This window comes from Miscanthus floridulus, chromosome 3 (genome assembly GCF_019320115.1).
Source record: "Miscanthus floridulus cultivar M001 chromosome 3, ASM1932011v1, whole genome shotgun sequence".
Classification (NCBI taxonomy): Eukaryota; Viridiplantae; Streptophyta; class Magnoliopsida; order Poales; family Poaceae; genus Miscanthus; species Miscanthus floridulus.
In genome coordinates this window covers 38,461,867-38,487,664 of record NC_089582.1, presented here as the reverse complement: position 1 = coordinate 38,487,664, position 25,798 = coordinate 38,461,867, and the positions used below count along the sequence as shown (strand labels likewise).

General features: G+C 41.4%; 3 protein-coding genes across 3 annotated transcripts; all 3 read left to right on the top strand.

Annotated features, from left to right (window-relative positions):
- The first annotated feature begins 7,740 nt into the window (after nucleotides 1–7,740).
- On the top strand, nucleotides 7,741–13,279 carry LOC136541581 (zeta-carotene desaturase, chloroplastic/chromoplastic-like). The gene is made up of 14 exons (XM_066533518.1): nucleotides 7,741–8,055; nucleotides 8,551–8,675; nucleotides 8,798–8,932; nucleotides 9,197–9,269; nucleotides 9,694–9,767; nucleotides 10,714–10,818; nucleotides 10,956–11,200; nucleotides 11,289–11,376; nucleotides 11,465–11,507; nucleotides 11,593–11,749; nucleotides 11,948–12,076; nucleotides 12,158–12,230; nucleotides 12,393–12,557; nucleotides 12,770–13,279. The coding sequence occupies exons 1-14, from the start codon at nucleotides 7,899–7,901 to the stop codon at nucleotides 12,926–12,928; spliced, it is 1,728 nt and encodes a 575-aa protein (XP_066389615.1). The 5' UTR covers nucleotides 7,741–7,898; the 3' UTR covers nucleotides 12,929–13,279.
- Nucleotides 13,280–13,407: 128 nt separating this feature from the next.
- Nucleotides 13,408–15,488, top strand: LOC136541582 (uncharacterized). Its single transcript, XM_066533519.1, has 7 exons — nucleotides 13,408–13,893; nucleotides 13,986–14,095; nucleotides 14,308–14,373; nucleotides 14,485–14,567; nucleotides 14,751–14,797; nucleotides 14,890–14,968; nucleotides 15,052–15,488. The coding sequence occupies exons 1-7, from the start codon at nucleotides 13,646–13,648 to the stop codon at nucleotides 15,142–15,144; spliced, it is 726 nt and encodes a 241-aa protein (XP_066389616.1). The 5' UTR covers nucleotides 13,408–13,645; the 3' UTR covers nucleotides 15,145–15,488.
- A 540-nt stretch (nucleotides 15,489–16,028) lies between these two features.
- Nucleotides 16,029–19,008, top strand: LOC136545486 (cytochrome b-c1 complex subunit 7-like). The gene is made up of 4 exons (XM_066537505.1): nucleotides 16,029–16,248; nucleotides 16,364–16,521; nucleotides 17,901–17,948; nucleotides 18,759–19,008. Exons 1-4 carry the CDS (start codon nucleotides 16,152–16,154, stop codon nucleotides 18,825–18,827), a joined length of 372 nt encoding a protein of 123 aa, XP_066393602.1. The 5' UTR covers nucleotides 16,029–16,151; the 3' UTR covers nucleotides 18,828–19,008.
- Nucleotides 19,009–25,798: the final 6,790 nt, after the last annotated feature.

The following is a 25,798-nucleotide window of genomic DNA, read 5'->3' as shown; positions in this document are numbered from 1 at the left end:
ACACATTGGAGATACTCAAGTCATTGGATATTGCAATCTTATCAAGCCCTTTGACCTTGCCTTTGCCATTGTCACCAAATATGATACTATCAATCCCATTGCTCTTGTTTTCATTGATTTAATTGAACATTCTTAGATCACCGGTCATGTGTTGTATGCACCCACTATCAAGCACCCAATGCCTTTCTTTGGCTTTATAATTGACCTACAAAAGAAGATCAATTCTTTTTAGGTATCCAAACTTGCTTAGGTCCTTGAAAGTTAGTTATCAAAGTCTTTGGTACCCAAATGGCCTTCTTCTTTGGGCCCACAATTGGTGTACCAATGAATTTAGCCTTCACACCATTGGCACCCTTAACAAGCATGTAACAAGAATCAAATTTAATTGAGGATACATTAGGTAGCTTGTTCTTGTTAGTCTTGCAATATTGCTCTATATGCCCAACTTGCTTGCATCTATTGTAAAACCGGCCATTGCCCTTCACAAAGCTAACTTTGGGAGTGACAAAGGCCGCCTTGCCTTTCTTGAGGGTATAGCCTAATCCTTCTTTGTTGAGAGAAAACCTTTGGCTACCCAAGCTCTTTAGCAAGCAGGCATCTCCACCATAGGCATGAGTGGGCTCATTCACCTCCTTCCTGAGAGTCTCATTTTCCATTATTAGTGAGGCATCACAAGTGAGACCATCACTCAAAGATGAAGTAGAAGTAGTAGTGCTACAAGAAGTATTAGTGGGAGCAACTACAATGGGCTTATAAAAAGTTTCATCAATAAGATCACATGTTAGTCCCACATCACAAGACACGATCACTTACTCCTTCTTGGCCTCCTCCTTCTTGACTTGCTCGATGAGAGAGGAGTGAGCTTTTTCAAGATTAGAGTGAGCTTTGCCAAGCTTCTCATGGGCTTCCATTAGCCTCTCATGAGTGGCATTAGGCTCATCAAGAGATTGCTCAAGAAATTTGGCTTTCTTGTTCAATTCTTTGCACTCCTTTCTCTTCATCTCAAAGCAAGTGTACACTTGCTCACACATGTTCATGAGCTCCTCCTTGGAGTACTCTTCTTCATCATCATCACTCCTACAAGCATCACTCTCATATTAATCATCATCACTCATATCATATTTTACCTTGGTAGGCTTTACCATGAGACATGTTGATGAAGTATCAAAGATGGAGGGCATGTTGTTGATGGCGATGCTTGCTAGCGCTTTCTTGATAGATTTCTTGCTATCATCACTAGAGTCATCACTATCCGAAGAGCTATCACTATCCCAAGTGACCACATAGCCTTCACCCTTCTTCTTCTTCTTTTGGAAGGTCATCTTTTTCTCCTCCTTCTTCTTTTCTTTCTTGTCCTTCTTGTGCTTCTTCTTCTCATCCTCATCATTGTCACTATTGTAGGGATAATCCGCTACAACATGATTGGGGCTCTTGTTATTGTAGCATCTTCTTATATATTCTTTGCTTTTAGTGTGATCTCTTCTCTTTCTTGCACCATACCCCTTCTTCTTCAAGAATTTACCCATCTTGCGCACAAATAGAGCCATGGCCTCATCATCAATGTCACTAAAATCATCATCATCACTTGATACTTTTTTGGACTTGTCCTTATTCTTGGATGATGAGCTAGCTTTGAATGCTACACTCTTTTTCTTCTTATCTTTTTCTTCCTTCTTGTCATCCTTGTCAATCACTTTCCTTTCCATATGGTATGTCTCTTGTGTCATGACATCACCTAGTACTTGGTTAGGGGTAATCTCCTTCAATCCTCCTCTTATGATAAGCAATCTCAATATCTCAAATCTTAGAGGTAGGTACATCAAGAACTGATAAGTATATCATCATCCTTGATCTTCTCTTCCAAAGCATTCAAGTCATTTACAATCACTTTCAACCGATGGAACATTTCCAGAATGCTCTCATCATCCTTCATCTTGAAGCTTGTCAATTTATCCTTGAGGATGTACAACTTGGCACTTTTTATCACCAGTGTGCCCTCATATGTTTCCTCCAATTTCCTCCACACCTCATTAGCTCTTTCACAATCCTTGATTTGTTCAAACACTTTGGAATCAATGGCACTGTATATGGTGTTGAGAGCCATTGTATTGCACTGCTTGTTGGTCTTATCTTGGTTGGTGGTATTGTCAGGATCAATGATAGCATAGTCATTCTTGGTCACCTCCCATACTTGATCATTGATTGAACCAAGATACATCATTATCTTTCTCTTCCAATAATCATAACATGTGCCATCAAAGAATGGTGGTTTACCCCCCACATGGTTGAACACAACTTGAGCCATAATTTAACATCGAGGTAGTTAAGCCTGTAATCAAACGGTGACCATGGCTCAGATACCACTTGAAAGGTCCTAATATGGCTAGAGAGGGGTGAATAGCCTATTTAAAATCTATAAATCAACTAGAGCAATTTGATTAGTATAACAAATAGCGAAATGCAAACTTGCTCTAGCTCTATAAGGGTTGTAAGCCACCTATCCAATAATTCTAGTTGTTATGATCACTAGGCACACAATCCACTAGGTCACTACTCACTAAGAGCACTCATAATTGCTACACTAAAAAGCTCCACTAGATAAACTTAATCCATAAAGCAAGCTCTCAATACTAGCTACACTAAAGAGCTTGATATAGCTAGTTTGCGGGAATGTAAATGAGTAAGTAAGATGATTATACCGCCGCGTAGAGAAGTTAACCAATCACAAGATGAATACTTTATCAATCACCGGGAGAAACCAAAGGGCAAGAGACAACTAATTTTCTCCGAGGTTCACGTGCTTGCCAACACGCTACATCCCCGTTGTATCGACCAACACTTGGTGGTTCGGCGGCTAAGAGGTGTTGCACAAACCTCGTCCACATAATTGAACACCACAAGAACCTACCCACAAGTGAGGTAACTCAATGGCATGAGCAATCCACTAGAGTTACCTTTCGGCGCTCCGCCGAGGAAGGTACAAATCCCCTCACAATCATAGGAGATGGCCACGAACAATCACCAACTCGTGCCAATCCTCCTCCGCTGCTCCAAGCCATCTAGATGGTGGCAACCATCAAGAGCAACAAGCGAATCCCACAGCAAAAACACGAACACCAAGTTCCTCTAGATGCAATCACTCAAGCAATGCACTTAGATTCTCTCCCAATCTCACAAAGATGATGAATCAATGATGGAGATGAGTGGAAGGGCTTTGGCTAAGCTCACAAGGTTGCTATGTCAATGCAAATGGCTAAGAGGGTAAGCTTGAGCTGGCCATATGGCTTAAATAGAAGCCCTCATGAAATAGAGTCGTTGGGCTACTCACTACACTGAATATGGGGTGACCGGATGCTCTGGTCATATCAATTGGACGTAGGACCCTAGCATACGGTCGTGCGATGCATGCCACATGTCCCTTCTTTTTAAATACTGAGTGCCTGATCCCAATGGTTAAGTAATGACCGAACGCGCTGCTGCGAAGTGACCGGACGCTAGACCTCAGCGTTCGATCATTTCCAATAAGCATCTAGAAGCGAGAAATCACGATCGAACGTGTTCGGTCATGCTCGACCTGACACACCTAGCGTTCGATTACTCAACGTCATCATACGTCAAACTGACCGGACTCAGGCCCTGAGCGTCCGGTCAGTTTTTGCGCCAACGTCCGATCATGAGACCGAAACAACGCGCCCTCTGCTGCCACTGACCGGACGTGCCGGTCCAACCGAGACCAGCGTCCGGTCACTTATAGTGACCTCTGTCTTTTCTATATAGGGCTTCGGTGGCACCATCGGACTATCCGTACTCCGCCGGTAAAGTTTCTAACCCTTGCTCAAATGTGCCAACCACCAAGTGTATCACCTTTGTGCACATGTATGTTAGCATAATTTCACAAATATTTTCAAGGGTGTTAGCACTCCACTAGATCCTAAATGCATATGTATTGAATTAGAGCATCTAGTGGCACTTTGATAACCGTATTTCGATACGAGTTTCATCCCTCTTAATAGTACGACTATCGAACCTAAATGTGATCACACTCACTAAGTGTCTTGATCACCAAAACAAAATGGCTCGTACCATTTATACCTTTGCCTTGAGCCTTTTGTTTTTCTCTTTTTCTTTTCAAGTCCAAGCACTTGATCATTACCCTAGCATCACCATCATTATGTCATGATCTTCATTTGCTCCATCACTCGGACTAGTGCTACCTATCTCATAATCACTTTTAATAAACTAGGTTAGCACTTAGAACTTCATCAATTCACCAAAACCAAACTAGAGCTTTCACCCTGACGTGAGGGGCCTACATTGAAACGTGCGGCTCACGTGCTTCGTCCGCCACGCTGGCGCTGCCACGTCGCATGGAAGCCATGCCGGATGGGAAAATGGACCCACGGTGAACAACTTGACAAGTTCAGGGACCCATTTTCCGCGTTTGCAAGTTCGTGGACCAGACTGGCATAAGCTGACAAGTTAAAGGGCCGCCAGTGTATTTCACTCTTATATATATATACTCCATCCGTTCTAATTTATAATTCGTTTGACTTTTTGGACTTCAAATTTGACCACTCGTCTTATTCAAAAATTTTATACAAATATAGTCAAATTTAAGTCATTCTTGAAGAATTTTTGTTAATAAAGCAAGCCACAACAAAAGAAGTGATATTTAGCACAAATTTTTGAATAAGATGAGTTGTCAAAGTTAGAGTCAAAAAAGTCAAACGAACTATCATTTGGAACGGATTCAGTAGTATCGATATTTGTGAAATTGTTTTTTTAGTTTAAAAATTCTATATAATTTTTTTAATGCATGATAAGTATCATTAAATTAATAGTAAAATATATTTTCATAATATATGAGATACAAATATTGATAATATTTTGTACAAATAATTAAGTTTCAAAAAGTTTGTCTCCTCGAAAAGCGAGATGTATAATTATTTTGGTTAGAAGAGACTAGTAGCTTTTAATCATTTAAAAAAATGATTATCAATAAACTTTTAATCTTTAACTTACAAACACATAATTTTTGTGTGCTTAGGTTTGTTTCATAAATATTCAAATAAAATAGGAGTAGTGATCAATGGTACACATTGAAAATTGTGTTAAATGCACGGTAGCATCAAGTATACTTGCCTATTCAAATAATACTAAATACTTGGTCTCCAAAAATAACTCTTTTTTATTTAGGAAATGGGGAATTTTTTAGAACTATTTTTCAAGTATCAAGTGAAAAACTATGGAGAATTTATTAGGTGTTTGGATTTTTGAATTTTTCTTGACAACTTGAGATGGCAAGGTCTCTTCACGTTTAAAATATAACGGTTTTCAACAATATACACTACAATGATTGATTTAATTGTGCTTGTTATTTCCTCCATTCCTAAAAAAATATCTGATTTAATTGTCCGTGGCATATCTGATTTTTAGCTAGGCCTCCACGTCAGATATGTCTCATCTGACATGGCATATCTGATTTTTTTTTAAATATGTGGCATTTCTGATTTTTTGTGTGTGTGTGTGGAACGTGGCATATCTGATATATCGGCATTTTTGTAAGGCCTAGCTAAAACATGATGGTCTACCATCCGTAGGCCTCTTCGTCGCCCCAGCCCAGTAACATTTTAGATTCTCCAATTTGTCCTCCAAACCAAAATCCCTCTTTTAGCCGTGGCCATTTTTTATTAAAAAAGATAATGTATTGTACCACGATACGTGTGATGATGTATCATGCCTCTATTAGCTGGATCATTACCCTATACTATGGCCCCGTTCGGCTGACCTTAAAAGTTAGTTTGTTCAGTTTCTTTTTTTTTTAACCGAAACAGTATTTTTTTCTCACCACAATTTAATCGGAGCAGTGTTTTTAGCCAAATTCAGCCAAGCGAACGGGGTCTATATAAACAAGGCACTAGCAGTCATTGCTTGCCAATAGTTTATATTATCTTTTTTCATATGTATTCAAATATAAAACCATATATGCATACATATACAGATCAATTGCACGACAAGTTAGATAGCCAAGGGTATCTTAGACATTTGCTCTCTCTATGCCATTTCATGACAAGACATGATAAATTATTCAGCACATTTTTTAATAGCTTTAGCTCTACCAGGCAAGTCACAACCAAAGTTGTTTTGGTTATAGCTAGAGCTCTACTAAAAGCACCCTAATTATACGGTACAATATTGCATTCATCATAGTAGAACGACTTTTCTATATGATGCAAATATAGAGAGATCATGAACACCCGTTTTTCTTAATAATGTGGGAAAGTTGTAATAATACAGAGTATAAGGATGATTATTCATTTTTCGTATGAAAGTTGTGATTACATACTGGCTTTCCTAGTGGAAAGGGTGTTGGGCGTGGAAAAGCTAAGATGCCGACCATGGTGCTTCACCCACAACGGTGGAGGAAGACGATAAGGAGCACTACCGCCCAAAACTCTATGAACTGCCACGTTCGTTTCTTTATTCATCTCCATCTTCTACGGCCACACGGAGGGTTTTCCCCAATAAGTTAAAGTCCACCATTTTGCAGCTCTTTTCTACAACTTTGTTTCTAAAGATCTTCAATATTATAACAGGAATAGGAAGAACGTTTTATCTCCCACATGCTAATGAAATATATTTTGATTCTTTTTTGGGATTACACAATATACATATTTTGATTTAGTCATGGTACATCTATACATTCAGTTACATATATGCACGCTCACCTATATTGAAGCAAGCACTATCTAATTATTTATTATAGGATCGGATAAGCTAACATAATTTAAGATTGATTGGCTTAGGATATGAGTACATATGCATTGCCCTTGCAACTATTGGTATGAATTCTCTTTTGCATATTTATCTTATACACTCTCAGCTCCAAATTTAAGCCGTTCTAACTTTTCAAAATGTATATTTTTTACTATGTATCTAGACATAACATATATCTAATAGTAGAGAAAAGCTATGTTTTCGTAAAAAGAAAAGGTATGTATTTCGAAAGCTAGAACAACTTATAATTTGGAACAGATAGAGTACGTAACATCTTGATGACTAATCCTAATGACCTATAATAACATGTGCGATGAAACTCTATTGGACCTGTTTGGTATAACTTATAAGTTGTTTATGATTTAAAAAAAAGCTAAAACAAGAAGTCAAACAACATTTTCTGGCCATGATTTTCCCAAATTGCATAGACTAAGGGCATATTTGGATCCCAGAGCTAAAAATTAAACCACCTTATAAAAATGGATTAAACATGAGCTAATTATGGACTAATAAAAGCTAATGAACTCTAACCACCAATTATCCCTCATTAGCTCTTATTAGCCTAGAATTAGCTCATATTTACAGTTTCTAATTAGTATACAAAATCATGGGCTAATTATTAGCTCCCTGATCCAAACACCCGCTAAGTCCGGCTTCTCTTAACCGTGCTTTTCCTTTATCCATACGGTTTCAAAAAAAAAAAACTTCTCCCTACAGTTGCTATGTCAAACAAATCCAATATTGGCGGGGACAAAAGAAAGTGTCATTGTTACGCTGATGTTGAAATGTTATGAAAGAAAAATACTGTTCCACGACTAAAAAGTAGCAAGCGAACAGGGTATATAATGGGAATGCCGTTGTGCACGTAGCAGAAATGGTAGGGAGGGAGTGCCGTTTGCCTGCTTGCAACGTGGTGTATTGTATTCACCACCATCGGTGCGGCCTGGTGTTGCCACGACGCCCCCGACAAATCCCTGCGCGACGGCATCTTCGGCCCCCCATCCCCTCCCAGCTTCCCTTCCCCCCTCCAACTCCGCCACTCCGGCCCTCACACAAATTGTCCCGACCCACCACCGCCGCCCCGCCGCTGCCGAGTGCTAGCCATTCGGAGCAGCCGCGCCATGGCCTCCGTGGCCGCCGCCGCCTCCACGCTGGCCCCGGCACTCGCGTCCCGGCGCCGGGCGCGGCCAGGGACGGGCCTGCTGCCGCCGCGCCGGGCCGCGGCCGCGGCCGTCCGCTGCTCGCTCGACAGCAACGTCTCCGACATGGGCGTCAACGGTGAGGAACGGGATCCTACTCTACTCTTGATTGGTCCGTCGTAGTCTCCCTCCTCTGCTCTCCTGGGGCGGTGGGAGCTGAAAGCCTGAAAGTGGGTTCAGGAACTGTTAATCCTTGTGCAATTCCCACGCTGTAGTTCCAGTGCCCCCTTCGTCTGTAAAAGTTTGTCCTTTTGGGTGCCACAAGTCAAACTTTATGCTTAATTGACTTTGGCTATCGATATAAATAGATTTTTTTCTTCTTCTGAAAAGTTCTTTCATGATATTGCAATTATGCAGTGATTTTTTTAAATAATATATTATACTAGCAGAAAACAGTTATCAAAAGTTGTGTCAGAAATGTATTCCTTGTGACCAAAGGGTTTAGAGTCTGGGTAGATTGGTCTAAATTCTGTCCTGTCAGTTCTGTTTCATTTAAAGATCTTTAGGTTCGTTCAAATGCCATACTAACTGCAAAAGGAAATGCTGAAACAAGAACTATTTCCATGTGTGGCAGCTCCCAAAGGGTTATTCCCACCCGAGCCGGAGCACTACAGAGGCCCGAAGCTCAAGGTGGCCATCATAGGGGCAGGCCTTGCCGGCATGTCCACCGCCGTTGAGCTCTTGGACCAGGGCCATGAGGTTAGCAGATTTGTTGTCTTCAGCAGAGCTAAATGTTTTCTTGTGCAGGAAAATCATTGCTTTCTAATAATCTTAGTTCTTTCTAATCACCCTGGTTGGGCTGGACATGGTCTGGCTTACAGGTTGATTTGTACGAGTCCCGTCCATTTATCGGTGGTAAGGTTGGCTCCTTTGTCGATAAGCGAGGGAACCATATCGAGATGGGGCTGCACGTGTTCTTCGGGTGTTACAGCAATCTCTTCCGCCTCATGAAGAAGGTAAAAGCCCTTGTACATTAAGCTCACTGGAAGCATACTGAAACTTTTCCTTACTTAGATATCAAGATGGTTTTAATCCAAGAAATTTTGGAATTGGATGTCTTTGGACCTCCTAGAGTGAAGTAAACTTATAGTGAGAATTGTGTTAGCCAGTTTGTCCATATGAACCAAAATACCAAACAAATTGGTGCCTTGTTGAGCACCGGTGTTACTGCCCTGTTGGCCATATGTAACAGCGATAAATTAAACCTCGTTGTATTTCAGGTTGGCGCTGATAATAATCTGCTGGTGAAGGAACACACCCATACTTTTGTAAATAAAGGGGGCACGATTGGTGGTAGGTTCAACTACCCTATACACATATTTTTTTTTGTGGAGCAATGCTCTTATGCTGGAACTGGAATATTTAAGTTCTTTATTTTTTATTACTTCTGGAGTTCTGTAACCATCATAGAATAGACAAGCGCAGAACTTCCATGTATTGACTATTCAAGTTTACTATGTGCAAATACTATATTGTTGTTGCATATTCTTTAAAGGGGTTCCTTTGTATTTTCTGATAAACAAGAATGCTGTGTTGCCTGCAGTGGTGAACTATTTACTTAGTCCTGCAATACCATCTTGAATTAATGCAGCAGTTACATGGCATTGGGTGCCATGTTGCGTACTTTGGAAGTTGGCTGAAATAACTGTATCATACTTTCTTTGTATATTTTGTAACTTATTTATGTAGATACTCATTTGTTTGTCCTGCTATACAGAACTTGATTTTCGGTTCCCGGTGGGAGCTCCATTACATGGCATTCAAGCATTCCTAAGAACTAATCAGCTCAAGGTAAACTCATAATTTAGGACTACTATAATTTTAAAGGAGAATCTCAATTCATGACATTATTTTATCCTTCAGTTTGTTTCTGAGCTTTGTGCAATTCCATACTTCCCAATATGTTGTAAATTTCACCTTGAATTTTATCAGTATCATGCTTAAGTGGATCGACATGCTGATTATTTGAAGCTGCAATTTGTTAACTAATGCATATTGTTTCTTTCTGACATATTTAGCCCAGACCCCACTCATGTGGGAGCCTCTGGCACTGGGTCTGCCCTTTTTTTGACATATTTAGTGGCGTGCGTACTCTTTGAATTCCATCTGTATTCCATACCTTTCCATCCATACACCATCACTTTGTGAAGTGTCTCTTCCCTCGACCATTTCACGTGGTTACAAAGCAATCAGCTTAATTGATTTGTGAATTTTTTTAGTACTGTTACAATCCGTCATATTTATATTTGAACTATTGCGTGCAGGATACACTGCAGGTTCTGTAATGTTGAGTTATATTACAGATTTTTACAATTTAATATTTTACTCCTTTATGTTGTTCTAAGAGATGGAGCAATCCATTGAAGAGTTCTAATAGGTTCCCAGCTGCCAATCCTTGTGAACAATTTACGTTTGCAATGCTCGTTCATGATTGTCATATTTTCAGACTGAACATGGTTTAGTTTGTACCTAATATTTAGGTGTGCGTCTTTCTTAAAATCTAAATTGCAAACCTTTGCTTCTAAGTTTCATTCCTATAGACATTACTGCCATTCCTTTTCCCTTTAATATGTGTGACCGAATGGATAATCTTTTGTGGGAAAACTCATCAGTGTGAAAGATTCTGGGCTTGAAATAAGGGTTGAAGCCTCGTCACTCATAATATTTTTAATTAACCACATGCTATTTGATGACATAATTACACGTGTTAATCTTTAATATTTAAATTGTTTTGCAGGTTTATGATAAAGCAAGAAATGCAGTTGCTCTTGCCCTTAGCCCAGTTGTTCGGGCTCTGGTTGATCCGGATGGTGCATTGCAGCAAGTGCGGGACTTGGATGATGTAAGTATCCCTTGCTTTAATTTCGGATTCATTAGGAGTGTGCATCTAGGTCATTGCAGTAGTCAGTATCTTTTCAAAATGTGTTCTAACTCACTGATAACTAAACTCTTTGTCAATTTAAATTTAACCTATTTCAGGTAAGTTTCAGTGATTGGTTCATGTCCAAAGGTGGTACTCGGGAGAGCATCACAAGAATGTGGGATCCTGTTGCTTACGCTTTGGGTTTCATTGACTGTGATAATATCAGTGCACGTTGCATGCTTACTATTTTCACCTTGTTTGCCACAAAGACAGAGGCATCCCTGTTACGCATGCTAAAGGGTTCACCTGATGTTTACTTAAGTGGCCCAATAAAGAAGTATATAACAGACAGGGGTGGTAGGTATGGTGACAGAGACCAAGTTTTTCTTGTGAAATTTCTGTGTACTGCTGTAGAATTGAAGACTTACATCATATGACAAATCCTTCAGGTTTCACCTAAGGTGGGGATGCAGAGAGGTTCTCTATGATAAATCACCTGATGGAGAGACCTATGTTAAAGGCCTTCTCCTCACCAAGGCAAGCTTTCTTATCAGTGTATCACTGCTCTGCTTTGCACGATTATGTAGCCTTTATTACTAAATTTCACTCATTTGGACATTTTTAGGCTACAAGTAGAGAGATAATCAAAGCTGATGCATATGTCGCAGGTTCTTTTTCTTCTTTGTCTTCTGTTTCTTCTTTTACTAGCATGTCCAACCATACAAACTTAACTTGGTGTTTCTAACTTCACAGCCTGTGATGTTCCGGGTATCAAAAGACTACTTCCATCAGAATGGAGGAAATGGGAAATGTTTGACAATATCTACAAGTTAGATGGTGTCCCTGTTGTCACTGTTCAGCTTCGCTACAATGGATGGGTCACTGAACTTCAAGATTTGGAGAAATCAAGGTAGCTGAAGTATCCAGTATTTTTTTTACAACTTTGTTACTTATTTGGTTTAGATCTGACATTTAAATGCACACCACCCATAATGTAAGCTTAAATGAAGATTACTTCTGTTTGTGCAATTTGTTTTTTTTTGTGCAAATGCAATTTGCATCCCGCAATGCATGCTCATTGATATTTATTCATATATATTTGATGTAGACAACTGCAAAGGGCGGTTGGGTTGGATAACCTTTTGTACACGGCGGATGCAGACTTTTCCTGTTTTTCAGATCTTGCTCTCTCATCTCCTGCTGATTACTACATTGAAGGACAAGGTTCCCTGATCCAGTAAGTCTACTTTTTTTCAAGTATAAAATTGATTTATCCCTCTGCAAATGTATTCATCTTCCGCGCTTAATTCATCTGCAGAGCTGTGCTGACTCCTGGCGATCCATACATGCCATTGCCAAATGAGGAGATCATTAGTAAGGTTCAAAAGCAGGTAGGTTTGTAAATAGCTTCTGTTTTGGTCAAATTTCTGCTATTCCATTTACACATAACTAAGCAAGACCTCATTTAAAAGCACTTAAAAAAGAGAGATTTCTTCTGCTTATGTTATTTTTATATTCTTGCAAGTAACAAAACATTATATAATTTCCCACAGGTTGTAGAATTGTTCCCATCTTCCCGGGGCTTGGAAGTTACATGGTCTAGTGTGGTAAAGATTGGACAATCGTTGTACCGTGAGGCTCCTGGAAATGACCCATTCAGACCTGATCAGAAGACGCCCGTTAAAAATTTCTTTCTCTCTGGATCTTATACAAAACAGGTATTGTACAGTACATAAATTTTTTTGACCTAGCTGTGGCCATCAACATAAATCAATGGCTCAGAAAACCATAAAAAATGACCATTTTGATTTTTTTTTGGTGTCTGAACGCCTTGGATTTTTTTTCTCCAATGCTGCAACATGTAAACATCTTTAGGACATGGTAATTGGTAAATGAAGCATAAATCGATGATCTTGTTTGTGCTGGACAGGACTACATTGACAGCATGGAAGGGGCAACTCTCTCTGGCAGGCGAACAGCGGTCTACATCTGCGGTGCCGGAGAGGAGCTGCTGGCCCTCCGAAAAAAGCTAGTCATCGACGACAGCGAGAAGGCGTTGGGGAATGTTCAAGTCCTGCAGACGAGCTGAACAACAACCCCTGCAGACAAGTTTAACCTTTCCAACCACACATGCTGGAATGGCCAAATCATGTCTTTTCTCGCTTCAGGGTGCTGGCGATTCCCGCAGCGACCTCCTGTATATCCAATTTGAGCATTAGATCTGCCCCTGCAGGCGTTTCCTATCCCTGAATTCGAAAAGCAGGGTGTCTAGGTGGCATACGGGATTACATCAGGCAGTGTGTAAGTTGAGCTGGAACTCCATTGGTCATTGGGACGATTGATTGATGCTATGATATGTATAGCGCACACTGTTCTTGCGTCTTGCAAGGAAATATAGCAAGCAATGATCCGGGGTCAAATTGCCGGAACATTTTACCAATGATCTTAATTCATTGTCCGTGTGGGTTTTTACAAAATACAAACATCCTGTATCAGCTCGAGCTCTCCTGCTAACCTTTGAGAGAGAGAGAGAGAGAGAGAGAGAGATGAATCTCAGCTTTTAAGAAAGCTATGACATTTGGGTTTCATGTGAATGTTTGAACTATAGTTTATGGAAAGCCGAAACCAGTGAGTCTCTGGCGTTGCCCTCCGCCGTGGCCGGCGACGAGTGGAGGCAGTGAGTGAGGGAGTGACAGTGGGCAGCCGGAGCGTGTCCCCCTGAAGGCCTCACGACCTGCTGGCTTCTGACGGCCACGAGCTCCTGCGGTTCGTGTTGTTTCCCTGAGCAAGCAGCGGTTGGCGGCCGATGGCGCCAAGCGCAGCCGCCGGGCCGTCCCTGCCCCGGCCATCGAGCAGCCACCTGCGGCTGCGGCCCGCTGGCAGCGTCCTGCGGCCCGTCTCCGTCCCGCACGTCTTGCTGCAGGGGCGGAGGCGTCGCCACCGGCGCCTCACGGGCGTCGTCAGAGCTGCGCCCGACGCGCCGCCGGTGGTCAGGGCGGCCGTCAGCGCCGTCACCGAGCTCCTCAGAGCCCTTTCCCCAAACAAGAACATCAGGTAGCCTAGCTTCTCACTCATCAAGATTGAAGCCCATCATCCGCTCTGGAATTTGGATTCTGTGAGCGCTCGCTCTTGGCTCGGCTGTGCAGGGATGGTGCTACCCAGCAGGGCGAGGATCCGGTTCCGCCGCCTTGCGGCAGCGTCGACGACGTGCTCACCGTGCTCCAAGACGATTACCGGCGCGCCTACTTCCTCACCGGTACGGGCTTCTTGCACCTTGCTGCGTTCTTTCAATCAGGGATTGTTTCGTTGTTTGGATCATGGTCATGGCGGCTGCAAGATTGAGGAGCTGCTGATCCTGAAACTGACAGAACTGTGACATTGATGCATGCACATTGCACATTCAGCATGATCTGGATTATTCAAAGAACTATGCCAAGGAAATGGTAATCAACTTCTCTAGGATTGCAGGGGATTTCACTCCGGGAATATACACCGAAGACTGCTTGTTTGAGGATCCGACGATAAAGTTCCGAGGTGTGTAATGTAATGTAATGTTTCTCTTTGTTGATGAACATAGTTAACTTGTACTGTCTGAAAAAAAAAGGTGAGAAATTTGTGACAAGGACTGCGTTCTTGCTCGTGTAGGACTTTCTAGGTACTCTCAGAATCTGGGTCTGCTGGTGCCGTTCTTCGACAGCCCTTCGCTTGAACTAGAGAGCATTGAGAAGGTAGTCACGCCATATTTTGATGGGAAGTCAGTGATTTTTTTTTTTGGCAGTAATCTCCTAGCTGAATCGGACATATTTTAGTTAATACTGTTGTTGTCTGAGAAGAAAAAACAGTATGAGCATATGATCCATACCAAAGCTTTTAGTTCTTCTGAAAATGCCCTTTCATATCTAATCTCACAGGGTTTCATGGTTGAAATGAAGTTCGTCAAAGCAACATGGAAACTAAGGTGCTTCTGTAAGCTTCAAAAGATATACTGTTTCTAAATAGTGTTTTCCTATATAGTGTTTCTAAATAAATAGAATAGAATTGTCTTTTCAGGACATATTTGAGGCTTCCATGGAGGCCCCTGATTGCGATCAGAGGGAACACAACATATGATCTGAATGAAGATTTCAAGGTAGCCGTTGGGAAAAATCCAAACCGTGTAAAATTATATGCCTTTACGTTCGACGGGAATTTGAAATATTCGTATTTGTTCAGGTGATTCGGCACTCTGAGAGCTGGGACGTCTCTGCGCTTGAGGCCATCGCTCAGATCTTCGTCTCGGCCCCGGAGCAGCTGGAAGGCATCTGAAGCTGAAGCAAAATGTGTACGTAGTGACGTGCAGCACCACGCATCACGCATCACGCATCACGCATCACGCATCACGCATGATCAGAAATATGATCAGCAATGTCCAAAGTCGTCTGTCAAAGCTCCGTTTTTTCAGAAATCAATCAGCAATGTTGAATTCGTCTTTTCCGTGCAAATAAATTGTATATATGTTTTGACCGGTGAGAGCAAGGTTGTAGAGTAAGCGAGTTGGTGAGCAAGAGCAACACATGGCGCCACCGCCATTTGATTTCAGTATCTATTTGCCATTTGACAGAGTCAGGGCAAAATGTTTCAAATATACAGGCTCTAACTATTTCGATGAAGGGGATTATTATGACACGAATTCCTATGGTCTAGGTACAATTTTTTTTGAAACTCTCTAGGTACAAATTTTAAATCTAACCATCGATGAAATTTATAATAATAAAAAACACTGACTCTCTATTACTTCCTCCGTCCAGAAAACACATGTAATTCTATTACGGTGTCATGGTCTAGTATCTCATGTTCGATTAATTATAGATAAAAAGATATCAATATTTATGATATCAAATAAATACCATTAGATTCATTACGAAATGTATTTTTTTTAATAAATTAATGTGAAGTCATAAATATAAATAGTATTAATTAGAAATTTAGTCAAACATAAATAACTTTTACCGATACACAACCCATAGTTGCATGTTTTCTCGGACGGACTCCAATTACAAGCAAACAATTCTCTGAGTACTGACTTCTGACCACGAGGCACACTCTTCTGTGCTTACCAAAATGGGCCGGGCGGCCTGGCCCAGTGGCCCTGGCCCGTCTTGTGCCCACCCTCCTGAAGCTTCTCCGGCCTTCTCCGTCCCCAAAAGGAATTCCTCCCCAAACCCCCCTGCCTACTCTCCCCAAGCACCACGGACAGGAAGCCCGCCGAGCGCCGAACATCAGGAGCACACACGAGTGACGAGGCCGCGAACCTTCCAGAAGCTTCGCCGAAGATGCTCTCCAAGCTGTCGGCGTGGTTCGTGAACCCGCGGCGGAACCCGCTCGCGCGCCTCCACCGGAACGCCGTCGCGTCCCGCCTCCGCAAATACGGTCCGTTCCCTCCTCCTCCCCGCACCCGCCGCTAGGTGCCTAGGGTTCGCGGCTGCCAGCTAGCGAGGTTCGCCGGCGGTCCTGAGCGGTTTCCTCGTTGTCGTGGTCGGCGCAGGGCTCCGGTACGACGACCTCTACGACCCTTACCATGACCTGGACATCAAGGAGGCGCTGGCGCGGCTGCCGCGGGAGGTGGTGGACGCCCGCAACCAGCGCCTCAAGCGGGCCATGGACCTCTCCATGAAGCACCAGTACCTACCCGACGACGTCCAGGTCAGGATTCGTGCTTCTTCCTCCCTCTATAATTTGTATTTGTCGTATGAAATTGGGGAAGGAAGCGATTTCAGTTTTAGGTAATATAATTCAATTTGTGGTGGTGGTTCTGCTGGATTACCATTTTGAGTTTAGCTGGATTCGTAGGAATTGGATGGACAATGATTGAATGATCACATTGGAATGTGCGATCGACTTAAATGCTTGTGAAGTTGACAAAATGGAAGCTAAGGACGCTGATCAGCTGAACCTAATCATATGGGTACTGATCAGCTGACTATTCGCGATTACTCATCAATCAGGTCCGGTTACTTGGTGGCTAATCGGCTATCTAGTAGTATAGTCGTCCTATCTACTTCCCTGCTATCCAGGATATATATAGTTTAACTGTATAAGTTTTAACTAGTTGAAGTATTAAGTAGTAAAGTACTGGTACTAAACTATAGCACCAGTGCACAAGTGCACACTGCACAAGGACATTATGATAATTTGGTAAACAAAGTAAGCATCGAGCTTGGTCGCTTACTTGTTGGCCAAAAACAGAAAGCCCTGTGCCTGAGTACCCCCAAGCATAGCTGATCAGCTCACAATTTTCTCTCCAGGATAGTTGTTTGTCCCTGAGCTAATCGGACAACTGACTGTGAATAGTCGTCCAATCAAATTTCTGAACACACTAGTTGCTTTGGAACGCCTAATCGAGGTCCATGGACCAAATAAGCTCAATTAATCTCAATTAGTCAGATGACTTAATAACACTGGAAGGACATTTAGTTGTTGGTGCCGTGTCGCCTCTGTTTTGCCCCCCCTTGTTGGCTTGTTAGTGCTTTTTCGGTATGTCTTTTTGCAGTTCATGGTGGTGATCATGGTTGATTGCCACATTGATTTTAGATGTACTTTCAAGCGAGGGGTTTGAGTCATGAATGGTATAACAGCTGATTATCATTGGTAAACAAGGTGGGTTCTAAACATCGTTTTAGATGCTTGTGAAATGGAAGGTGGAAGATTTGGCTATAGGTGATGTGGCTTTCTGCTTGTGACTTGTGTTGTTATATTTATTTCCATATCTGTTTTGCTGTGACAAGTATACCAGAACTGTGTTTTTCTCTGTTATTTTGTTTATGAGATAGTGAGGATTTATTGGAAGCTGTTAGATATATATTATATAACTCACTTAAGTTGCATAGTGCATCTGAAATCCACCTATGGCTGTTGGTTAGATGCTGCTATTGCGCTCTATTTTGATTGTCTATCTGTCATGCATAAATTTTAAATGGGCATTGTTTTGTCAGTCCCCACGAGAATTGCTATGATGCTTCTAGAATCCATTGAAACATCAATTTATGCATCAAATTTATTGACACCTTGATTGCTTTTGGCAGGCTATACAGACGCCATTCAGGAGCTACCTTTCTGACATGCTTGCTCTTGTGAGTGCATTTTTTTTTCTCCTTATCATTTTGTTTCTTCCTAGATTCAATTAATAACTTGACTATCTGTCAACTATACTGCATTTGTCATGATTCTGTTTTTTTCCCATACTTGTCTTCTGCTTTCTTCTACCAATATATCTTAAATACTTATATATTGTATATAATATCTTCATTGCATGGGGTCTTGCTAGTTTCTCTTTTCCCTCTTCCTTAGCTTGTTATATTGTGTATTACTGTATTCCTTTCCCGTTATCAGATCACAGTCCAACATAGGTACATACAATTAGAGACAAAATAAGGTTTCGTGAATTATTATTAGATTCTACAGCGATCAATATCCTCATCTGATGGCATCGATGCAGATATCTGATCTCATGTTAATGTCCTTAAATTTAATAAAGGAAAAACTGCACTCTAGACACCTTGCATCTTGAAGTTTTCCTTTTCTATGATCTGTTCACTGTCCATTATATGTGTATTAGTCTGCAATATTAAAATGGCGATCAGATGATCATTTAAAGCAGACCAGTCTGACAATGTGGTGGATGTGATTTGTGACTTCGTATTATGAGCTCCTTTTGATTTCACTAATCCTCACCTGATTATGCTAGAATACGTTGCCAAATATTGATTGTTATGTCAGTATATATCCTTGGGAGTGTAACTTGATGCATATGCATCGGCAGTACTTTTCTGAATAATATCTGTTCAAATTCACCCCTAGTTGAAGGCATCATTATGGTAAAATTTCTTAGAAAATCATCCCAAGATGGTTGGTGTTTAAAGTTTAATGCATCTGTATTGCAGGTGAAAAAGGAGAGCGCAGAGCGTGAAGCATTGGGAGCACTTCCACTCTACCAGAGAACCATCCCATAAAGCGAAAAAAAGCGCCTCACTCCTTGCATGATCCAACGGTGCACGTGATGGAACGCAGAGGCTGATACTGTATATTATGTATTGTGAGGAAATACTATGGGTTATGTTTGGTCGCAAATAATGCAGACCATATATTTTACGGACATTTTGTTATATAAAAGTGGGACATGGTTATGCACAACTGTTTGCGCTTCATCAGTTGAACAAATTGCCATTGTCCTACAACGATATGGTCGATGAGGTGTACTCTTTCCATCCCAAATTATAAGTCACTTCAAGAATCTTGAAGAGTCAAAGCATTTCAAGTTTAATCAAATTTATATGATAAGATAATAACATTTATGATGCCAACTAAGTATCATTAAGTTCTTCGTTAATTATATTTTCATAGTATATCTATTTGATATTATAAATCTTTGTAATTCTTTTATTGATTTTGGTCAAACTTAAGATGATTTGACTCTTCAAGATTCTTGGAATGACTTATAATTTGGGATGGAGAGAGTATATTTATAAATAAATTCTGGAACTGTATATTTATAAATTCTGGAACTGTTCGGTGCACTTTGTGAGCAGAAATACTGTACTGAGGTCCCGCCAGGTCTGGTGCAATGTGGAAAGTGGAGGCGTGGAGTATGTGTCAGCTACTGCCATTGCTCAATTACTTTCTCAATTTGCCGGACAGCGAATTCAGATTCCTATATGATCTATGGACCTGACTAATTTTGGCTTTTTTTTTTGAGGAAACTGGAGGGGCCTAAGCCCCTGCAGAGAATTTTATTAGAGTAAGAGTCACAAACAAAATTAACAGAACAAGTTAAACAGAGCATTCAGAAATTTTGGCTTGGTCGTCGTACAGCGGCCCAAATTGGTTAGCACACGAGGTCGGCCCAGTACATAGAAAAGTCGGGCCAGGTTTTTTCCCTGTACTGAGGTCCTTTTCATCTCATCATTTGGTTAAGACATTTTCCTGTTATGATTTTGTGCACTCAACGTTCTGAAAACCACGATGAATATGACTTAGAGGCACTTCTCCCATGAAAGTTTTGTTCTTATTCATCCTTAGTTGAAGGAATCTCAAAGCTGGTTTCGCTTGAAAATCGTTCCTGGTTGGAGGCTTGAGGCACGTATGATTTCGCACAAAATCTTCGCTAGATGGCTGCTGTTTCATATAATATAATGCATCCTCTGACCGGTTGGTCGGGACGTCCGCCTGGTACTCTCGTGGGCAGGGTTCGAGCCCCCACGGGTGCGCTCGTTCGCCTGCCCGGAGTTAAAAAAATCCCCTCACCTGTTTCGAGTTTCCCAAAGCACAGGCAACGGACCGGCCCACTCACAGGGTAACGGGCCCCTGTGTAAGAGGGGACACGGTGTTCGGGGGTTTTCTCGGCCTACGTGAGAAGGTCTTCTTCCTTAAGCACAAAGTTGCGGGGGCTGTCTGCTCACCGTAGGCCAAGTTTTTTTTCTATTTTGCAGGTGAAAACTGAAAAGGGAGAGAGCGGAGCGTGTAAAGCATCTGGAACACTTCCCAGTAGGCCAGTACTGTACCAGAGCTAGAGTAAACCTCTCTAACAACGCACGCTATCACTCTGTTCGTTTGGGCTTGTTTAATTTATAAATCGTATTTTTTTAGTCAATGAACATTATTTTTCTCTCACGTCAAATCAGTCAACAGTACTTTCAGCCATGATTTATCAGGTAAACAAACCCAAACGAACAGGCATAAAATGCGGCATTTTGTGCTACACAGGACATCTTGTGCAGTGCAACGGTGGCGTGCCTGATGCGCAACTGAGCATGTGACGATCGAAGCTACTGCTTCGTACTACAAGTGAGTAGAAGGATCCACAGTAACAGAATGGGAGTACCAAAACCGAAGACAGTGGCTGTCTGTGCAAGTACTCACTCCTCTTTCTTTCAAGCACATGCACTTTACCTTCGGTCAGCAAAGCTCAGCGTTTCAGACAAGCAGCAAACAATCTATTTGTCATGTCCCAACTTTAACGTCAACTTTTATTTATTTACTACATAGAGGTAGTAAAAAAAACAATGCTTTCTTTTATATATCTTGCCTGAACCAGTTTTAATTTTTTCGCTCTAGAAAAACTGAAAGTTGAGCATGAGCTCTTGTTGCATGCATTCGCTGAACAGGCCAACAACCTCGAACCTGAAGGCTGGTGGTTTCAAATGGTCCCAACGATTTTCAACTTTTGATGAAACCCTACCAACCTCCCCCTTTGTTCATTCATGTTACCTTTAACCCAGGGTACTGAGATGTGTTTAGTTTGGCATCTACTACTACCCAAGAAGGGTGCAGACACCCCTAAAAGGCAAGTTTGTACGCATCTGCTGTTTGCAACTCTTGTGAGCAGGTAAACCATTTTGGGTTTTTGGATCCCTTGCTACTGTCTCTGTCTGGGTGTCCACCATGCATGTGACTACCGCTGCATATGACTGGTTTTTGTCTCATTCACAAAAAAAAGACTGGTTTTTGTCTTGCAGAACCTCTGAGCTGCTGAATACCGCTCAGCATGGGTTGGAGTGACTTCAAGACCATTGCCATATGCAGTGCAATGCAATGCAATGCAATGCAACATTGGCCATCAATCTCTCCCTGATCCACACACACCTACACCGTGGTAATGCTAGCATACTTTTCCTTGTGTCCATCTCCAAATGATTGGGTTTCCAAGTGGATGGTACGGCCCCTGTTCGGTTTCTACAGAACGTCTAAAATTTCTGTTACATCGAATATTTAGACACATGCATAGAGTATTAAATATAGACTAATTACGAAACTAATTAAACAACTTGTGACTAATTTGCGAGACGAATCTTTTAAGCCTAATTAGTCCATGATTTGACAACGTGGTGCTACAGTAAACATATGCTAATGACGGATTAATTAGGTTTAAAAAATTCATCTCACAAATTAGCCTCCATCTATGCAATTGGTTTTGTAATTAATCTATATTTAATAATCCTTATTAGTAGCTAAACATTTGATGTGACATGAAATTTAGAAGCGACTAAAGAACCAAACACCATATTGCTTTCACACCCCTCCCTGGATAGCCTCCATAAGTGGACAGCAAGCAGGGTCCTCAGTCCTCAGTAGTCACCAACCTCCATTGTTAGTGAACGACACACACTGCCATGGGCCATGGCATGCACATGGCAAGACGATCCCAGTAGGCAGTAGCGCCTCATCAGCAGCTGCATGCCGGGGCTGTGGCATGTGAGATGAGACTGAAGAAGGACCATGTATGGTACAGTACAGTACAGTACAGTACAGTACTAGCACTAGCAGAGCAGCCTTTTTGGAGGACAAACATTGCTGCATTATTGTTCGTGTCTCCTCCCCTAGGCCCGTGCCCCTCTTGTAGCCATTGCCCCATCGACAAACGCCATAAAACGCCTGCTCCCGGGCTCGGCCACAAATGCCTGACTTTCAGCTGCCAATGTGTGTGTGTTTCGTTGCATTGCATGCCACTGTAAAATTGACTGCATGCTCTACACACGATTCCAAATTAAACATCATCAGAATTTTGAATACGATACGCTGAAGCGTCAAGATGCGGACACTGACTGAAGTGACTTTTTTCAGAAATTCTGTGAGAAATCCTGCAGGGGAGAAATAAACGTACGATTGCATGATGATCTTCCTTAAAACAGGAGCCCCAGTAGTGTGACTTGGCCAGCAACCAAATGGGGGATAACCGGGTTGTTTGTCATGTCATTTCACAGTAATTTTGATCCAAATCATGCAAAGGGTCCAAGCTAAATATTGTTATAGACAACCTGTGCCCAGCTTTTCTTTTGCCGCCCAACCATAGTGGTAGGGCTTGGGCTATGATTTTGTGGACACAAGTGATTTGGCGACGTTATCACAATTTGTGGACTTTGAGACGATAGATCACGCATGGTGCCTAGCTAATTAGGTTATATGATTCCCCTTTAATTTGAGCCCATAGGAAACATAAAGATGGCCCCTAATTTCCCCTTGTGGTTGTTCATGAGCAGCGCATTTGCATGATGGGAGATACTGTTTTCATAACAGAACTAACACTGCTGCAGAAGTGCAGAATGATTAATTGGGATATCACAGTAGCACTTGCAAGGAGCAGGCATCATTACGTTCGTTCTCATTTAAAATGAAAAGCGGTAAGTGCGCGCTTTGCTTATTAGAAGAAATGGAAATCTCACCTGCCTTCCTGCAGTGGATTAGTACATGGCACTGCAGCCGTCCACAATCGCAGCATTAATACCTGTATATTTTTCCAAGCTTAATAAAAATACTTCTTGCCAGTAATTTTGTACTATATAATACTTATATTCTTGTTCATTTTCCTGACAACCCATAGATGATAGATCCCCAGCATAGTGCTCTAGATTTATTCCATTTTTATTCCAAATGTGCTGCAGCCTTGCAGAAACATGCACCTCTCTCTCTCTGGGTTCATTCATCCATCAGAAGTTGGTGGTAGGAAGATCAGAGGGTACACTTTTTTGGCTTGGCATGGGGTGGACAAATCTACCAGCTAGGCTACTGTGAGCAACCGGGCAGCCCATGTGAGGCTGACGGGGGTGCAATGCCAATGCAGACGGATCATGCATGCCTCTAGCTTCTCCCCTTTCCTTTTCCTCCTTGATCCCACTCCTTTCTTGCGTGTCAAAGTGACGTGGGCTCATGTGATGCTGCATGGGAGAAACACATATACATATATACTAGTACTACTGAAAATGCATGCATGACAAAAGTGTCTTTTCTCTTTTGTGTAAACGTGTATGTTTGGGGTTATGGTCTATCACAGAACCCCCCCCAAAATAGATGAACTTACAACTTAGTGATGTGGAATAATCATGAATTCTCATGAGTGCCAACATCATACACTAGTACAGAAACTGGCTTTACTCCCGGTTAGAAAACCCCTTCAGTCCCGGTTTCCCAACCGGGAGCACGAATCCGGGACTAAAGGGCCCCTCCTTTAATCTCGGTTTCACCTTTAGTCCCGGTTAGTAAGACCAACCGGGACTAAAGAGGCCTCCCGGCCTGGCCACGTGAGGCGGCCCTTTAGTCCCGGTTGGTATTACCAACCGAGACTAAAGGTTTCCTTTTTTTCTTTTTTTGTTTCTATTTTCAATTGATGATTCGTTTTGGTTTTCGAATAGGTTTTCGAATACGTATTCTACGCTGCTAGTAATATACGTATTCTACACGTTTATAATGTTCGAACATTTTGTACAAACTAAAGTATGAAACTAACGTATATATTACATGCATATACATATATTGTACGTTATTTTATGTACACATAATATGTATATATATATAATACAAATAAAGCTTGCATTGTATATTCTATCATATTCTTGGGATAACAAATTCACTTCATCTGGTTTGGCTTCCATGTTTCGTTGACGTCATTATAGAACTCGCCGGCGGGGTTGAGGATCTAGTCATTAAGAAATCCTGCTATGGTCTCTTGAATTGCTTTCAGTTGGTCACGTCGTATATATATATATATGTGTGTGTGTGTGTGTGTTGGTCACATGATTACTTATATATATGAGCAACAACAAAAGAAATTGTGAATATATGAATATATTTATATAACGTACTTTGAGGATCTCTTTAGGAGTTCTTTTTGCGTACGCCATGATGAACTCACAAACATAGTATCCGCAGTAATTGTTCCCCTGTTCTTGCCTCAGAACCCACTTTTACGAGAAAAAAGATCCGGTGAATTGAAAGCATGCATGATGTTAATTGAATTATATATATATAAATGTAGCTAGTACTTACTTTGTGTGCGATTACATCCAGTGGTGCTTTGCAATGCTTCATGTGGTGTTCCTCAATGAAACTTTTCCAAACACTGCGCCCAATAAAATAAAAAATTAATTTGGCCTTTAATAATTGTTGTAGTTAAGAGATCGGGGTATATATAGTTGCTAGAGAGACCAAATTACCCTTGGATAATATCTATCATGTCTTGGTACTCTGTTTGGTCTTTTCTTAACGAGTCTAAGATGCTCAACCGACTATTGGCCATATCGATGACCATCAATATCCAGTGATTGCTGCATATGTTTTTATACACAAATATGATCGACATTAACTAGAGTCAACATATATATATATATATATATATGGGAGATAGCTTAGTTAGTAAGAAAATAATTGAACAAATATCCATATGATCGACATTAATTATTTAACACTCACTTGAAGTTGTAGGGGAAGAGTATGTCCTTGTTTTGTTGGTTCACTAAGAACCTCATGAGATTTTTCTCGAGTTCAGCTTTCCATTGAGGCGGGGGGTTAGGGTGTTTGAATACGACATTTGGATCAACGAAACCAACATCATTATCCTTTCTCTTTCCGAGTTCTGTCATCTCATATCTGCACATATAAAAATATAGTGTGAGTATATATAATTTATATATATACATGTAGCTTTATATATATACACTTTAATAGTAGAAAATAATCACACTTACAGACAATAGCAGCTAATGAGACTTTTGTCGAGAGAGTCTAGGTGGCATAGTTGGTGTAATTCTACAAACTCGACATATATAACGTCATCGCCACGGAAGTAATGTTGGTTTCTAACTCTGACAGGAACAAAGGCCTCTTCCCGTTCACACGCCGCCATATACCACTTGTTTACCAGATACATATGCATATCCAGTTCACCTAAGGCCTCAGGGTTGTATAAACTCTTTCCATGTTCAAATTTCTTCCAAGGATCCACTTTCGGAGTAGATGTTCCTTTAGCGAGCACTTGGGCAATGTCCAAACCAGTTTCCTCGTAAAACCGAGCTAGCTCCTCAAAATCGACGTCTAAGTCTAAGTTCGAACCATATTCATTACGAACGACAAGAGGGGGGACTGATTGTTGCAATTGTTGTCCGAGTTGTGCAACACCTTTCTCTGGTCTAGTCTTTTTCTGCGCCGCTTCAAA